The following is a 14,948-nucleotide window of genomic DNA, read 5'->3' on the forward strand; positions in this document are numbered from 1 at the left end:
CGCGCTCGCCGGTGACAGGGTTGGGTTGAGTGCGGGGATCAAATTGTCTGGCGCACTGAGGGGACCCGCCTCGAGATGTTTCGCCTTCCTCCGCGCCTTCTTTCCGATCGGACGCTCTCCCTCCCCCCTACCGGAGGCCGTGAAAACAAAGGCCCCCGACGATGCCCGCGCACCCACAGCTCCCGGCATGTGGACGATACTAGGGGGAGGGGTGGCGGGGGCGCCAAACTTGGCCGCCTTCGGTGGTTTAGCAGCCTTGGAGGCGGGGCAGTTCTTGCAAACGTGCCCCACCTTCCTGCAGGCATGGCACCGCACGCCGTCCGATGTCCAAAAGACGCGGTAGGCAGTCCCCTCGTGCACCACATTAAAACTTCCCTCTGTCGTCTCCTCCCGCGCCAGCCAGAAAAAGAGCTGGCGGCGGAAGGAGAAGACGTGGCGCAGGCTGCTCTCCCTGAGGCCGAGCGGTATGGGGTTGATCCCTGACCTTACTTACCCCAGTTGGTGTAGGTGAGGGAGGAGCCCAGCGGGAACAAAGGGCGGGACGTTAGAAATGATGACCCTCTGCGCAGTGGTCACGACAGCGTCCACCGGCAGGAACGTCCTGCCCACCGTGAGCCCCTTTTCAAGGGCCAGGGACACCGCCCGCTCCGACCACAGGAAGAATACAGCCTTCCCAGACATCTTGGAGGCTGCGACAATGGCCGAGGGGCCGACTACCCCAGCCATCGCCCGCACGCACTCCTCAATGCTCATTGTGGGGTGAGTGTAGCTCTTGACCCCGTGTTTCTTTGTTATTAGTCTGAACGGTGGCAGGGCAGCAGGAGGCGCAGGAGGCGCCGTGGATGTGGACGTCGCCTGCACATATGTCTTTGCTGGCCCTGCCACCGGCGTGGATGGGGTCGCCATCACGGGGTCCCTTTAAGGGCCACACCACCCCAAAGTCACAGGCCTTAATGGTCTTAATTGGCCTCGTTGGTATTTGAACAGAGGGAGCTCTAAAAGAGCCACACCTCTCCCCTAGTTGACAATTGGGGAGGGGCCGTGCTCCCTCTGCTCAGTTGTCTTAATTGTTCTTACAATTAGGAGGAAAGTGCTCTCAGAGAGAGAGGGGAGAGACAGAGAGAGAGAGAAAGAGTGTGGGGGGTGGGTAAGAGGGAAGCTGCGAGGGCAGGTCTCTCCTCACAGCGATGGGTGGGTGTCTTTCTTGGGGTGCACTCCCCAGATGATGGCAAAACAAACACAGTCTTTGTAGATGGTCTTCGGGTGGGGGTGGGGGGGAAGGTCTTCACCTGGGGTAGCTGGAGCCACCCATGCACATATTCCCAACGATGTTAAATAGGTGATTAATAATTCTTCAGCCAGGTAGCTCCAGCTATCCCAGTCTAGGCAATGGGGGAGGGGTGCTTCAGTGGTGTGTGGGGCCTAGCTGTAAGCAAGACACCCACACACACTTCCACACACACACACCCCCCGCGATGTTCCGGGCCTCGAAGAAATCTTCTTTTCTCCCCCCACCGATACAACAAAGTCCTTAGGGGAATGCACCAATGTACACCCACCTTTGCATGATGAAGTCTCTCCCTCCTTCCACACTGGATAGTTGTTGTTCTTTTTTCCCCTCTCTCCAACTCTCCGTAGAAGTAATGAAGTTGTTGAATTTTCTGCTCTCCTCCTCTCCCTCTGGATGGATTGTAATGAAGTAAGCCCCTTCCTCCTCTTCCTGGGCTGTTTCACAGGTCTCACAAAGGCCTTCCAGGCAGAAGCAACAGCAGGTAGCTCCTTCTCTCACTGCTCCAGGCTCCAAATGATCAGGCCACGCCTCCAACAGCTGTCAACAGAACTCTTTTGGGAGGCAACTAAAACATTAAATTGTGGCCCCCCGATCTGGGGGACGCACCAAACATTTACAAGGCCTTTTCTGAGGGATTTTTTGGGGTTTTTTTGTGGTTTCTTTTGTGTTTGTATTTTGTTTTTGTTTTTTGTTTTTGGGGCACTAAAATCATATTTTTTCCCCAAGTGCCCCCTATAAAAGGGGAGGGGGACACTAAAAACACCGGCAATTAAAACAAATAAACTTTAAAACATAAAATCAATTTAAAATTTGGTTGCCGGGTGTGACGATGCACACCAGTCCCTCTGGCACCCACCTCTCGCGGAAGGCCACGAGCGTACCGGTGGACACCGCATGCTCCATCTCCAAGGACACCCTGGCATGGATGTAAGCACGGAAGAGAGGCAGGCAGTCAGGCTTAACGACCCCCTCGACCGCCCGCTGCCTGGACCAGCTGATGGCACCCTTGGCCGTGCCCAGGAGCAGTCATACGAGGAGGCCCTCGGACCTACCCGCTCCCCTCCGCACAGGGTGCCCAAAGATCAGGAGTGTGGGACTGAATTGCAGCCAGAATTTCAGGAGCAGCCCCTTTAAATAATAAAACAGGGGCTGCAACCTCGTCCATTCGGTAAAAACATGGAACACGGACTCTTCCAGACCGCAGAAATTGCAGACGGCCTGGGAGCCCGTGAACCGGCTTAAAAATTTATTGCATGGCACTACTCCTTGCACCACCCTCCAGCTGAAGTCCCCGATAAATACTGGGAGGACTCCCGCGTAGAGTGCACTCCATTGGGGACACCCCCTCCTCCGGATGGCAAGATGGTACGTCATGGCGTGTCCGGATGGCAGGCGAGGATGGCAAAATTGAGAGTGTGCAGGAGCAGCCCGTACAGGAAACCCTTCCGCGTGGAACTGAAAGGGAGGGAGGAGATTTCCCCGAGGCGGCTCAAGTTGTGATGCTCCGGCTCCCGAAGGAGGTTCCGAGGTTTGGCGCTGATGAGGAATTCCGTCCGGACGGGGGGTCAGTTCGGACGGGATCTCCCCACGTGCTTGAGCCTCCTCGATGCACCTAATGGAGTCAGGGCCCAGAGCTGTTTTTAGCGACTCGATGGCATCGGCCGCGCGGCGGACGTCGGCCGAATTTAGGCGCCGCGCCAGCGTGTCTGGCGCCATCCAGCCCGCTCCTCCGCCATCGAGCAGGTCGCTGACCCTGGTCACCTCACCAGACAAACTCCAACTCGTCCAACCGACACCTAAAACCTCGGTCGTGGAGGTACGGATTCCTGAGCAGCGGCTCCTGCAGGACAGCCGCCACTCCAGCCGGTGGAGAGCTGCGCTTGGTGGAGACTTTGTTCCAGACCCTGGTGAGTTCCTTGTAAAAGACAGACAGCTCCTGGAAGGCGGTCCTGACGCCCCCCAAGCTCACAAACAGGAGCTGCGTGTTGTAGTTGAGGCCGTGCTGCTGGCGGAAGAAATACGTCGCCAGAGCATGCCACCTAGGTGGGGGCTCGACGTAAAGGTATCTCTGCAGGGTCTGAAGATGGAAAGTCACGAGCTGGGTGCTGACGCACACCAATGACTGACCGCCCTCCGCAAGCGGGCGACTCAAGACCGCGGCAGAGACCCAGTGCTTCCTGTTGTTCCAGAAGAAGTCCACCAGTTTCTTCTGTATCTTGGTGACAAACGCAGGGGGAGGGGTCAAAGTGACCAGCCGGTACCACAACATGGTGGCCACCAGCTGGTTTATGACTAGCGCTCGACCCCTGTAGGACAGCACTCAGAGCAGTCCTGTCCAGCGCCCTAGGCGAGTGGCGACCTTGGCCTCCAGCTCTTGCCAGTTCGCCGGCCAGGCTTCCGCGTCGGGGCTAAGGTAGACTCCCAGATAGAGGAGATGGGTCGTGCTCCAGGCAAAAGGCCTGAGCTCCTCCGGCAGGGAGTCCACCCACCACTGACCCACCAGGAGTCCGGAACATTTCTCCCAGTTGATCCTGGCAGAGGATGCGGCCGAGTAAATCTCCTGGCACTCACGCATCCTCCGCAGGTCAGCGGGATCCTCTACCGCGAGGAGCACGTCATCGGCGTGAGGCAAGAGGACGACCTCCACGCCCGGCCCTTGCAGAGCCAGTCCCGTCAACCTCGTCCACAGGAGACGCAGGAAAGGCTCCATGCAGATGGCATATAACTGGCCGGACATGGGACATCCCTGGCGCACCCCTCTCCCAAAGCAAAGGGGCGCCTTCAAGGGCCCGTTAACCTTTATCAGACACTCCGCAGCGGCGTACAAATGTCGGATCCGGGCGACGAAATGCGTCCCGAACCTGAAAGCGTGCAGAGTTCCGAACAGATAGTCGTGATCCACCCTGTCGAACGCCTTCCCTTGGTCGAGAGATAGGAAGGCAACCGACAGACCAGCCTCCTGGGAATGATGGATGAGGTCCCGGACCAGATGGATGTTGTCATGGAATGTCCGGTCCGGGACCATGTAGGACTGGTCGGGGTGGATCATGTGGTCCAGCACGGCGCCAAGGCGAGCAGACATCACCCTGGCGAAGATTTCGTAGTCCGTGCTGAGGAGGGAGACCGGGCGCCAGTTGTTAAGGAGGCGGAGATTGCCCTTCTTTGGCAGCAGGACAATGACTGCCCTGCACCAAGAGAGGGGCATCTCCCCAGTCACCAGACTTTCCCCCAGGACCCGCGCATAGTCGCCTCCCAGGACGTCCCAAAACCCCCCGTGGAACTCCACGGTCAGCCCATCCAGCCCCGGGGCTTTTCCCCTCGAGAGCCGGGCGAGCTTCCAGATTTTCGGCGCCCTCCGGGCTGACCTTCGGCAGGTCCTCCCACAAAACTCTACGTGCTTACTCGCTGGACGGCTCCGGAGAGAACAGAGCCCCGTAATATTCACGGGCCCTGTTGTTGATGTCCTCCGGATCTGAGACGAGAGAGCCGTCGTCGGCCAGTAGCGTCAAGAGCTGCTTACGGACACTCTGTCTTTTTTCCAGTGAGTAGAAGAAGGGGGAGCTGCGGTCCAGATCCTGCAGGAACCGGATCCGCGACCTCACGAACGCGCCTCGGGAGCCGACGAGCTGCAGGTCCTTCAGCGCGTCCTTCTTCGCTTCGTACACCATCCACAGGGCCAGGTCCTCGACGACTTGACCGAGACAGGACTCCAGTTCGAGCACCTCTTTTTCTAGGTGCCCGACTCTGGCCGCCCGCCTCTTTGTCGATCCCCTCGCGTACTCTTGACAGAAGACGCGGACGTGAGCCTTGCCCACTTCCCATCATAGCCTCAAGGAGGGGAAGCCCCCCTGCTTCCTTCTCCAGTCGGCCCAGAAACGACGAAACGAGTCCTGGAACCGCACGTCCTCCAGCAGCTGGTTGTTAAAATGCCAGTACGCGGACCCCGTCCTCGTGCGGAGTGAAGCGAGCTCCGCCCACACCAGGTGGTGGTCTGAACATGGCACCGGTCGCATGGAGGCCCCCGAGATGCAGGAAATGTACGCCCGAGACACGTAAATGCGGTCGACTTAGACCATCCTTCTCCAGGCCTCACCGAAGTAAAGGCGCTGGAGTCGGGATGGAGATTTCGCCAGACGTCCACCAAGTCGAAGGACCCGACCAGGTCCCTCAACTTCTCCATCGCCGTCATGCTCTGCGGGGCACCAGAGCGGTCCCTCGCCTCGAGGGTGCAGTTAAAATCCCCCCTGAGGACAATGCAGTCACCGACGTCGACGGAGCCAAGAAGAGCGGACACTTCTTCGAAGAAGCGCGTTTGCTGCAGGCCGGACTGAGGGGCGTACACGTTCATGAGATGGAATGGCACATCCCCCAGGCAAACCGTGGCGTGCAGCAAGCGGCCTGGCATGGGCTCCTCGAATCCCAAGATCTCCGGCTGAAAATGCGGGGCCAAAAAGATGGCCACCCCACAAGAAGTGGTAGTGAGGTGGCTCATGCGGACCTCTCCTTGCCATTCCAGGAGCCACGTGGCTTCGTCTCCCGGAACAGTGTGGGTTTCTTGCAGGAAGCACACTGCATACTTCCCCTCCCGCAGGAGCGAAAAATTGTTAAATCTACGGTGTGCCTCTCTGCCGCCGTTGATGTTGAGGCTGGCTATGGTTATCTTCATGACAAAAGCATAGTGCAACCTCTACCTAACCTATTGTGGTGGGGGGGTGTGGAGTCGTTTGTTGACCTCCACTCCTTCAGCAGCCCAGCGAGGAACCTTTTGAGCCGGCGCAGCTCAAGGCCTTGCGCCTTTGATAAGAGCCCGCCCGCGGCCATGGTATTAGCGGCGGCGCGGACGGACGCGACGAGCAGCCCCGGCTCGGACCATCTTTCCAGGGCCAAATGGGCTCGGTTGCGGTGACCCTGGCTCTGGACCAAAAAGTCCCGGAGTTCCTTTGCAGGAATGAGGGGGGACTCAGCGGCGGGCAAGAGGAGATCCATCGCCTCACTGGCGATGGACTCGAGATCTTCTCCCTCGTCCCCCACCGATTCCCCGTCCCCCTCCGGGAGGTCGCCGCCAGCTGCCGGCCCGTCGACCACACGAGGTACGGCAAATGGCCCAGCCGCTCCATCCGGCCCTGGCTCCGTCCCGATCCCACCCCCAGGATCGTCGGCAGAGGAGTCCCCACTGGGCTCTTTTAAAAGCGGTGCTGGGTCAGAAAGCGACAGCGGAAGTGGTTCCTCCTCTGCCCCAGGAGCCGGGGAAGGCAGAGAGACCTGGTCAAAGTAATGTTCCAGGTCCTCCAAGTACCCCAGCACCAAAGTAGGGGGCGAAGGTTGTTGTTCTTCCCCCTCCCCGCCGCCACCCCCCGGCCCAGTGTGTGGATGTTCTGTAAAATTATTGGCATTTTCAGTTTCTGCCGGGTCGAGCGACACCCGGGGGAAGTTGGTTAATAGCTGGGCGGGCTTAGAATCGGCCTTTTTGGACCCGCCCGCCTCAGTCCCTGGGACGCTCGACCCGGCGGCAACGCATTCCTCCGCTGGCCCCACGCCCCCCACGACAGGCAGATCTTCCACGCCATTCCTGGGAGGCAGAGGCTGGGCAGCCTCGACTGTCTCACCCTCCCCGGGGACAGACTCCTCTCGCCTACAGCGCAGTTTGGGGGCGCTGGTAGGGGACGTGGGACACGCGGCGGGCACTGACTCCTCCGCGGAGGGATGTTGTTCCCCCTCCGACTCATTGGAGCGGCGCCTCCTTTTGTTCCTGGGGGTGCGTGGAGGCAGGGAGACTTCCATGTCTGCCGAGGCCTCCCGCTCCACCCCCCCATTTTTCTTTTCTTGCCCGCGCCCGAGGCCCTCTGTGATATTGATCAAGGGCTCGGGCACGGGCTCAGGGCACCCCGCGCTCGCCGGTGTCAGGGTTTGGCTGAGCGCGGTGTTCAGGGGACCCGCCTCGAGATGTTTCGCCTTCCTCCGCGCCTTCCTTCCTATCGGATGCTCTCCCTCCCCCCCGCCGGAAGACGTGAAAACAAAGGCCCCCGACGAAGCCCGCACACCTACAGCTCCCGGCACGCGGACGCTACTAGGGGGAGGGGTGGCGGCGGCGCCAGCCTTGGCCGCCTTCGGTGGTTTGGCGGCTCTGGAGGCGGGGCAGTTCTTGCGAACATGCCCCACCTCCCTACAGGCATTGCACCGCATGCCGTCCGACGTCCAGAAGACGTGGTAGGCAGTTCCCTCGTGCACCACATTAAAATTGCCCTCTGACGTCTCCTCCCGCGCCAGCCGGACAAAAAGCTGGCAGCGGAAGGAGAACACATGGCGCAGGCTGTTCTTCCTGAGGCCGAGCGGTATGGGGTTGATCCCCGACCTTACCTCCCCCAGTTGGTGTAGGTGAGGGAGGAGGAGCACAGCGGGAACAAAGGGCGAAACGTTTGAAAGGATGACCCTCTGCGCGGTGGCCTCGAGGGGGTCCACCGGCAGGAATGTCCCACCCACCGTGAGCCCCTTTTCAAGGGCCAGGGACACCGCCCGCTCCGATCCCAGGAAGAATACAGCCTTCCCAGACATCTTGGCGGCTGCGACAATGGCCGAGGGGCCGACTACCCCAGCCATCGCACTCCTCAATGCTCATTGTGGGGTGAGTGTAGCTCTTGACCCCGTGTTTCTTTGTTATTAGTCTTAATTAGTCACAGGCCTTAATGGTCTTAAATGGCCTCGTTGGTGTTTGAACAGAGGGAGCTCTAAAAGAGGCACACCTCTCCCCTAGTTGACAATTGGGAAGAAGCCTTGCTCCCTCTACTCAGTTGTCTTAATTGTTTTACAATTAGGAGGAAAGGGCTGTCAGAGAGAGAGGGGAGAGACAGAGAGAGAGAGAAAGAGGGTGGGGGGTGGGAAAGAGGGAAGCTGCGAGGGCAGGTCTCCCCTCACAGCGATGGGTAGGTGTTTCTTGGGGTGCACTCCCCAGATGGCAAAAAAAAAACACAGTCTTTGTAGAATGGTCTTCGGGTGGGGGGAGAAGATGTCTTCACCTGGGGTAGCTGGAGCCACCCAGGCACACACTCCCAACGATGTTTAATAGGGTGATTAGTACTACTTCAGCCAGGTAGCTCCAGCTATCCCAGGCTAGGCAATGGGGGAGGGGTGCTTCAGTGGTGTGTGGGGCCTAGCTGTAAGCAAGACCTCCACACACACTTCCACACACACACACCCGCCGCGATGTTCCGGCCCTCGAAAGGTCTTCTTTCCTCCCTCCACCGATACAACAAAGTCTTTCGGGGAATGCACCAAAACACACCCACCTGTCGAAGATTGTAGAAATGCTCTCCCTCCTTCCACACTGGATGGTGTTTTCTCAGGATGTTCGTTTCCCCCCTCTCTCCAACTCTCTGTAGTAGTAAAAAATGATACATTTTCTGCTCTCCTCCTCTCCCTCTTGACGTTGAATTGTAGTAAGCCAGCCCTCTCCTCCTCTTCCTGGGCTGGTCTCAGGGTTCACTCCAGGCCTTCCAGGCAGGAGCAAAACAGGTAGCTCCTTCTCTCACAGCAACAGAGCACCAACTGAATAGGCCACGCCTCCAAAGCTCCACCATTGGTCCAGAGATCCCCTGAAAGTAGCAGGCCAGGTGGATAAGGTGGTTAAGAAGGCATACGGAATACTTGCCTTTATTAGCCGAGGCATAGAATACAAGAGCAGTTAGGTTATGCTTGAACTGTATAAAACACTAGTTAGGTCACAGCTAGAATACTGTGTGCAGTTCTGGTCACCACAATACAGGGGAAAGATGTGATTGCACTAGAGAGGGTACAGAGGAGATTTAGGAGGCTGTTACCTAGACTACAGAATTTTACAAAGAAGAAAGATTGGATAGTGTCATCTGCAAACTTGGAGATATTGCATTCAATTCCTTGTCTAAATCATTAATATATATTGTAAATAGCTGGGGGCCCAGCACTGAACCTTGCAGTACTCCACGAGTCACTGCCTGCCGTTCTGAAAAGGACCCATTTATTCACACTCTTTTCTTCCTGTCTGCCAACCAGTTGTTTATCCACGTCAATACATTACCCCCAATACCATGTGCTTTGATGTTGCACACTAATCTCTTGTGTGGGACCTTGTCAAAAGCCTTTTGAAAATCCAAATGCACCACATCCACTGGTTCTTCCTTGTCGACTCTACTTGTTACATCCTCAAAAAATTCCAGAAGATTTGTCAAGCATGATTTCCCTTTCATAAATCCATGCTGACTTGGACCGATCCTGTCACTGCTTTCCAAATGCGCTGCTACTACACCTTTAATAATTGATTCCAATATTTTCCCCACTACTGATGTCAGGCTAACCGGTCCATAAGTCCCTGTTTTCTCTCTCCCTCCTTTTTTAAAAAGTGATGTTACATTGGCTACCCTCCAATCCATAGGAACTGATCCAGAGTCCATGGAATGTTGGAAAATGACCACCAATGCATCTATTATTTCCAGGACCACTTCCTTAGGTACTCTGGGATGCAGGCTATCAGGCCCTGGGGATTTATCGGCCTTCAATCCCATCAATTTCCCTAACACCATTTCCTGACTAATAAGGATTTTCCTCAGTTCCCGCTCCTCACTAGACCCTCGGTCCCCTAGTATTTTCGGGAGGTTCTTTGTGTCTTCCTTAGTGAAGACAGAACCAAAGAATTTGTTTAATTGCTCTGCTATTTCCTTGTTCCCCATTATGAATTCACCTGATTCTGGCTGCAAGGGACCTACTAGTCTTCACTAATCTTTTTCTCTTCACATATTTATAGAAGCTTTTGCAGTCAGTTTTTATGATCCCTGCAAGCTTACTCTCATACTCTATTTTCACCATTCAAATTAAACTGTTAGTCCTCCTCTGCTAAATTCTAAATTTCTCCCAGTCCTCAGGTTTGCTGCTTTTTCTGGCCAATTTATATGCCTCTTCCTTGGATTTAACACTATCCTTAATTTCCCTTGTTAGCCACGGTTGAGCCACTTTCCCCATTTTATTCTTATGCCACACAGGCATGTACAATTGTAGTAGTTCATCCATGTGATCTTTAAATGTCTGCCGTTGCCTTGGGATTGGCTTGATAGCTCTTTGTCGGCTGGCATGGACACGATGGGCTATGTCGAAATCTCGACCTCCGAAATGAATGACTCCGACACTTACAGCTCCGGCAGAAGTTTCTTTAATTTACTTGCTAGCAAGGGGCAGGTCACACTCAGTCAAGGGCTAAGTGAACACCTCCGAAATGGTACAATTTCACAAGATATTTATACAGTAAAACCCAAGTTATGGCCTCTCCCTGTGTATTGGCTCTGTCTCGCAGTCAGTGAATACAGATAAAGAGTTAATTACTACATCCTTGTCCTGACATGGTTTCCAGATATTTCCTTTTGTCAGGGTTATTAGTTGGCCAGCCGGCCATTACTCCATGAGAGTGTGGTAATGAGCTATTACCTGTCTTGCATTGTGTCAGGATTGTTCAGTTTCCTAGTCAGTTTATCTGTTTGCATCAAATGGATGAGGTCTCTACAAGAGATAATGGCTGGTGGTTTGAGTACAAAGAAAAGGGTGGGGTGACATGGAACTCTTGTCGTGTAGACAATAGGAGAGCACCATGGGGGGTACTTGTCTCAGCATGACTTGTCTCCTAGCTGTCTGATGGCCATCAGCCATCTCAAACCAGGTTTAGCTTTGTATGCAAGCTGACTGATTTTGTGCAGAAAGTTCTGGAAGGACCAGGACTCCATTTTGATATATATATATATATTGCAAAGGGCACACAAATACCGTATGCTATCAGCTTAGATAAAAATACATTTCCACATTCCCCCATTTTGTCCTTCACAAGGACAACTTAATCCATTCTGATCTTGTACAGTCTCTCCATTTCCATTTCCACACAAGAGCCTTCAGCAGTTGTCGCTCTCCATAACTCTAGCCGTGGTCTCGGTAGGTAACATAGTTTCGCCCACCCTTCACCTGGGGCTTTGTTATGGACCATTGTCCAGCCAACGGTTGCTATCTTTCTCCCATCAGTGGGATTAGTTGTGGCTTGCCATTTAGTCATTTGGGAACACTTGCTGCGTCCCATTTCTGGTCCTTTAGTCTCATTACTCACTAGGCATATTATACCTTCAGGATTTCCTATTCTGGGAGTAATGCTTAGGAAGGGAGGCTGACGGTTATTATCATAATTGGGCCGGTACCATCCCTGGAAGGCTGTAAGTTTATACCCTGCTGACCTCCATTCTGTTTGCTCCTTCATGTCTGACACCTTGGTTAGGTTAGTCCTATTTTGCACTATCAACCATTCTACCATTTCTGATTCGTTAAAGGGGACAGACCTCAGGGGAATACCCCCTTCAGAGTGGACCGGTACATGGGAACATATCCAACAACTCGACAAGTTTCTTTCTTGAGCATACCTATGACTCAGTGCCATAAATACATTTACTTGCAATTCCCTTCGGTGGCGGGTCTGTACCCCTGGTGTAATCAATAATGCAAAGTAAAACCATGTCAAGCCCAGCACCATCAGCCCCCATAGTCCATACAGTTTCTTTTTCAGTCTTCCTTTTTCTGTTCCTCTGGTTCCTTCTTCCCTTCTTCCTGGTTGGGTGCCCGTTTGCAATGGGATGCATGGATTCATGTTGGTCTTTCCTTTACCTTGATTGCAGTATTGGTCGCCAGAAGGACCTGGTATGGTCCTTCGAATCTTGGCTGTAGACTGCTTTTTCTTTTAAAAATCTTGATGTAAACGAATTCCCCTGGCTCCAGGTTATGACACTTCCCTTCCGCTGGCTTGACTTGAGCTCCCTTTACCTGTGAATGAAAGCTGGAAATACATTTGGTTAGTGCAATACAATAATTCAACATATGTTCCTCCATTTTGTGGATGTCCATTTGTTTTGCAGTAAATGGTGCTTTAAAATGTAGTCGTTGGGGACATCCCATAACTATCTCATGTGGTGCAGATCGCATTACCATCAAAGCTAAGGGCAGCAGTTCTGTCCATTTCAGTCCAGTGTCATTGCATAGTTTTGCCAGCTTATTTTTAAGCATTCTATTATATCTTTCAACAAATCCAGCTGATTGTGGATGATAACTGCAATGAAAACGTTGATTAATCTGCAAATCTTTACACATTTCTCTTATAACAGTTCCCGTGAAATGTGACCCGTTATCACTAGAAAGCTTAGCAGGGATTCCGAAGCGCGGTACGATTTCCTTTAACAAACATTTAGCAACAGTAGTGGCATCGGCCTTTTTACATGGAAAGGCTTCAATCCATCTAGAGAACACATCTACAATAACTAATACATACTTGAATCCCATACACATAGGTAATTCAATAAAATCCATTTGTAAATGTACAAAAGGCCCGACTGGATTTGGGTGGGAGGCAGATTCTACTTTTTCCGTCTTACCCGGATTCATTGTCTGACAGGTAACACAATTGTCACAGATTTGTTTTGCAATTGCCGAAATGCCTGGTGCATACCAAGTTGCCAAAATATAATCTGCCAATCCCCCTTTGCCTGCATGTGTGAATGTATGAACACATCGGGCTATCCATGGAAGTAAGGATCTGGGCGCCACCACACGGCCGTCGTGGTGAACCCATATTCCTTCTGGATTTTTATAACATTGATCCTTCGTCCAGGTCACCACCACCTCCGTACTGTCCTGTGTCTGAAAAGTCAGCACGTCATTAATAGTGGGAGGCGGGTCTGAGCAATTATAAGGTTCGGATTTGATAACAGTTCAACTTCATATTTAGTGGTTCTTGCGGAGGTTAGGTGTTGGGTGGCACATTTAGTAAGTAAAATCTCGACAGAGTGTGGGATGTACAAAATGGTCTGATGATTTAGAGTTATTGTCTGAGCCTGTTGCATAGCGTAATAAGCTGCTGCCAGCGAAGGAAGACATCCTGGTAGTCCGCGTGCCACTGGGTCTAGTTGGGTACTGAAATACGCTACCGGTCACTGCCTGTCCTCATGTAACTGAGTCAAAACAGATTGTGCAAAACCCGATTTTGTGATGCACAAATAAGTTGAATAGCTTAGTGTAATCTGGTAATCCCAAGGCTGATGCTGAAGTGAGGGGCTGTTTAAGACTCTGGAAAGCATTCCGGGATACTTCATTCCAAATCCTTCTTTAAGCATTTTGAGAATATAGTAGATTCATTCACAGCTCGTAGGTCTTGGACAAACCTCCATTTGTGTGGGCTTCTGAACTGGAAGAATTGGTGTGTTACACGGACTTCTCATTTATGCTTATAGTGATTCACAGATCACAGAATGTAAAGTACTTGTTTTCTAATCTTATTAAAAGGCTTCCAAACCCAAGATTTTTCCAATACACCCAAAATGTTGATCAAGGAGATCACCTGAAATATCTCAAAATCCCAATTCAACTATTGTACTGCCACTCTTTATCAAAAAAAACAAATCCTCTTACTGAGCTAGAAGCTTTTGTACCAAGATTTTACACCAAGGACAATGAGAGTGTACTCCCCCAGCCTGCACCTCGAGAGACTCACAATGGCTTTTAAAAAAAAAAGGCATTACAACTTCCCAAGGCATTACAACTTTTAACCACCGGGACCATGTCTCAACAAACCTATCCTTTGTGCATTTCCTAGCTCCGTAACTTCTCATCCGAATAAATCCACACCTGCGCTTCTAACTTAAAATGTCTTAAACTTCCCACATACATGACAACACTACGAAGGGTTAAAAAACTTCACTTTGTTGGAAAAAGTGGGTGGAGCTAAAACAAACAGGCAGCTCCACAACCTTTCCAAACAGGTTTCCAGACACAAGAAAAAAAACACAGAAACACTCTCATTCAAAGACAAGACATTCATGCACTCTCATTCAAAGACAAGACATTCACAAAAGTGTCTCTCCATTCAATAAAGCTTCTCCTTTTTTTTTTAATCCATAAGTCACTATCAGGTTCTCTTATGGCATTTAACGAAACGACGGGTAGCTGTTTGTTCGCAGCACCCTGGCCTGGGATTGGACGTCATTGATCATTATACGGGCAATTTGGTTGTTGGCCGAATTGCTTTTGATTCTGTGATCCAAATGGATCTTGAACAGAGAAATTAGTCTGAGGTCTAGCATGTACCTGGACTTGGGTCGCATACGGGTTGGGTCCTGGAGGGGGAGGGGGTGCTCTATTACCTGCCTGTTGAGTCCAATCATAATTTGGTTGTTGCTGTTTTGCCCGGCAATTTCTAGCCCAGTGTCCAATCTGACCACAATTGTAACAGGTATATTGTTCCCGCCCTGCATCTTCTCTCCCTTTTCCCCTGAAATTTCCTCCTCTGCCTTGCCCTCTTCCTCTATCCTAGGACGGTGTCACCGGGGTGGGTGTTGTTGGAGCTGCTTGTTCCACAAACACGGTGACCTTGCTTTTAGATTCTCTATTTTGCTCTTGTTTGTCCTTTAACATAGATACAACCTTGGATAGCGATTCCTGTCGCCATCCGAGACAAACTAGTTTAAAGGGATCTCTGAGTTTGGGTCGTAACCCGTTTACCACGGCGCCGATCATAGGAGCTTCTACCTCCTCGATTTTCATGCCTGAACATTGGTTCATGATCTCTCGCACTCTTTCTACATAATCCTCAACATCCTCCTCCTTTCTTTGTGTA

General features: G+C 52.4%; 1 protein-coding gene across 1 annotated transcript in view; it reads left to right on the top strand.

Moving 5' to 3' along the window:
- The first annotated feature begins 553 nt into the window (after window positions 1-553).
- Window positions 554-14,948, top strand: part of LOC139274112 (uncharacterized) — a 438,299-nt gene continuing 423,904 nt past the window's right edge. Inside the window, 1 exon segment of the mRNA XM_070891155.1 lies at window positions 554-610. Within this exon segment, the coding sequence (XP_070747256.1) occupies window positions 554-610 (57 nt within the window).

This window comes from Pristiophorus japonicus, chromosome 9, assembly GCF_044704955.1.
Source record: "Pristiophorus japonicus isolate sPriJap1 chromosome 9, sPriJap1.hap1, whole genome shotgun sequence".
Taxonomy (NCBI): domain Eukaryota; kingdom Metazoa; phylum Chordata; class Chondrichthyes; family Pristiophoridae; genus Pristiophorus; species Pristiophorus japonicus.